The 2,491-nt window shown below is 53.8% G+C and overlaps 1 protein-coding gene across 1 annotated transcript; it reads left to right on the top strand.

Annotated features, from left to right (window-relative positions):
• Positions 1 to 688: 688 nt before the first annotated feature.
• Positions 689 to 2,489, top strand: LOC105500453 (39S ribosomal protein L15, mitochondrial-like; the record flags this gene model as incomplete). Its single annotated transcript, XM_011925955.1, is given in 3 exon segments — positions 689 to 820; positions 1,691 to 2,254; positions 2,256 to 2,489. Coding segments are annotated over 3 exon segments (930 nt in total), but the record flags the coding sequence as incomplete, so codon positions are not given.
• Between the last annotated feature and the right edge of the window lie 2 nt (positions 2,490 to 2,491).

Here is a 2,491-nt window from a genome sequence, read left to right as displayed (position 1 = left end):
AACAAAGGTGTCTGCTTTGTGGCTTCCTGCAAGGGCCCCAGTGTCTGAGGCCAGACTGGCAGAGAAGGGCCTGCCCCAGAGGGGAAGTCATGACCAAAGCATCTACAGTCTTGCCCCACAGCCCCGCTAAAAGCAGGTCAGGCCCCAGCCCTACCTCTTCATTCCTGTTAACTGGTCCCAAGGTCACAAGTGAAAAGGAAGGGTTCCCCCAGCACCACGCCTAGGGGTCTGTCCCTTACACTACCCTGCACCAAATATCATGAACAAAAAGTGGCTTAGCTGGATACTATCTTGGTTTGGATTCCCCTAGAAGCAGACCCTAAGACAAGGATTTCAGTGCTGATAGTAGATTTGAAGGGAGATCCCAGGAAACATCAATCAGGACATGGGAAGGAAAGCAGAAAAGGCAGCCGCACAGAGGGTGTCGACAAGCCCTTACCACTGTGGGCAATTGGAACGCCGTTGTCCTGGGGGCTCTGGGGCCAGCGTAGAGCACATGGCTTGGACTTATCCCACCCAGGGGAGCTGCAGCACTTGCACACTACGTCCTGTCATCATGACTGAGGGCTGTTCCTCAGGGGCGTTAATTCCCCAGCATGTCCAACTCGCCTGTATTTGGACAGCGCAGCCCAAGAGAGAAGCCTCAAGTGAAGACTCACAGGTGCTGGCCATGGGAAGTTCAGCCAGCATGCTGAGGGAATGGGAAGAGGCAGCAAGAGCATCAGCAACAGACATGAAATGTCCCATCGGCTGGGGTCCTGTCGGCTGGGGTGTGGGACGGGTCCTGGGGAGCGTGGTTTTTCCACCAGACAAACAGGATGTCAGGTTCTTAAAGTGGAAAGGCACCTGCGAGAGCTAGAAGACCTCTGAGCCAAGCTCCTGTTCCCATAGGTGGGGAAGCTGAGGTCTGGGAGGGGAGGGGACTGGCTCCATCCAGAGGGCTAAGTGGTCAGTGGCAGGGGCAGCATTGGAGCCTGGGCTCTGTTGACGGACCTGGTGGTGATGGAGCCTCGGGAAATGGTCGGCTGAGGCTGACCAGCAGGGCAGAGCCGGGACTGAGGCTGTCCATCCATATGGTCAAGAACCCGGGGCCTCTGACCTCTGGGAAGGCCTGGGGCCATGTCCTTAGAAGGACCTTCACAAGGTCGTACATCTCTGGACACCCTTCTTACTCAAACAGCCAGCTCAGTTCCAGCCAGCTCTTAGCACTGGGCTTCCTCATTTTCCCTGGGATATAGGAAGGGCATCAGCATTTCTCCACCCAGGCCAGGCCTATATGAAGCCCCCAACTACTTTCCAAAATGTGGCATGACCCCTCACAGGTCTTGCAACTCCCAGTGTCCCCAATCCCAGTCCATTTTCCCCAGAGAAGCCTTCCAAAGCCAGTGCAGGTCAGGCTCTATCCTGCTTTAAACCGTGCCCCACAGGGATAAAGGGCCCAGCCCAGCTACAGTTCATGAGGCCCTGCACACCTTGGCTGCAGCCTCAGGGCCCGTACCCACCAACAGGGCTCCGGGAACCAGTCCAGCAACCTCCTACCTGCATGTCCTTGCAACACAGAACTCCTCCCCTCCTCTCTAACTCATGCCCCATCTCTGAACAGACTCCAGCAAGTGATACAGGAAAGAGCTGTGATGGGGAGAAGGGTTAAGCCAGCATCCCTGGCCCATTTGCCATCCTGCTGCTAAAGCTCAGTGCTTTTCAAACTGCCTCCATCACATTTTTGGGGTCCCTGAGCCTTATATCAGAAGACAGCGGTCCTTTGCACGGCGGTCGGGCCCGGGCCCTGGACCTACTCCAGGGCCTGCCGCGTGTGAGCCTAGCCAACTTAAAGCCGAATCCTGGCTCCAAGAAACCGGAGAGACAACCAAGAGGTCGGAGAAGAGGTAGAAAATGTGGCAGAGGCCATAAAGGAGAAAGGCAAAGAGGAACCCGGCCCCGCCTGGGCTTTGAGGGAGGCCAGACTCCATTTTACATCCGAATCCCAAAATACGGGTTTAACGAAGGACATAGTTTCAGACGCCAGTATAAGCCTTTGAGTCTCAATAGGCTGCAGTATCTGATTGATTTGGGTCGTGTTGATCCTACTCAACCTATTGACTTAACCCAGCTTGTCAATGGGAGAGGTGTGACCATCCAGCCACTTAAAAGGGATTATGGTGTCCAACTGGTTGAGGAGGGTGCTGACACCTTTACGGCGAAAGTTAATATTGAAGTACAGTTGGCTTCAGAACTGGCTATTGCTGCCATAGAAAAAAAATGGTGGTGTTGTTACTACAGCCTTCTATGATCCAAGAAGTCTGGACATTGTATGCAAACCTGTTCCATTCTTTCTTCGTGGACAACCCATTCCAAAAAGAATGCTTCCGCCAGAAGAACTGGTGCCGTATTACACTGATGCAAAGAATCGTGGGTACCTGGCGGATCCTGCCAAATTTCCTGAAGCACGACTTGAACTCGCCAGGAAGTATGGTTATATCTTACCTGATAT

Source organism: Colobus angolensis, unplaced genomic scaffold, assembly GCF_000951035.1.
Source record: "Colobus angolensis palliatus isolate OR3802 unplaced genomic scaffold, Cang.pa_1.0 Scaffold668, whole genome shotgun sequence".
Lineage (NCBI taxonomy): Eukaryota > Metazoa > Chordata > Mammalia > Primates > Cercopithecidae > Colobus > Colobus angolensis.
The sequence above is the reverse complement of the archived record's forward strand: the minus strand, read 5'-3'. Positions and strand labels throughout refer to the sequence as shown.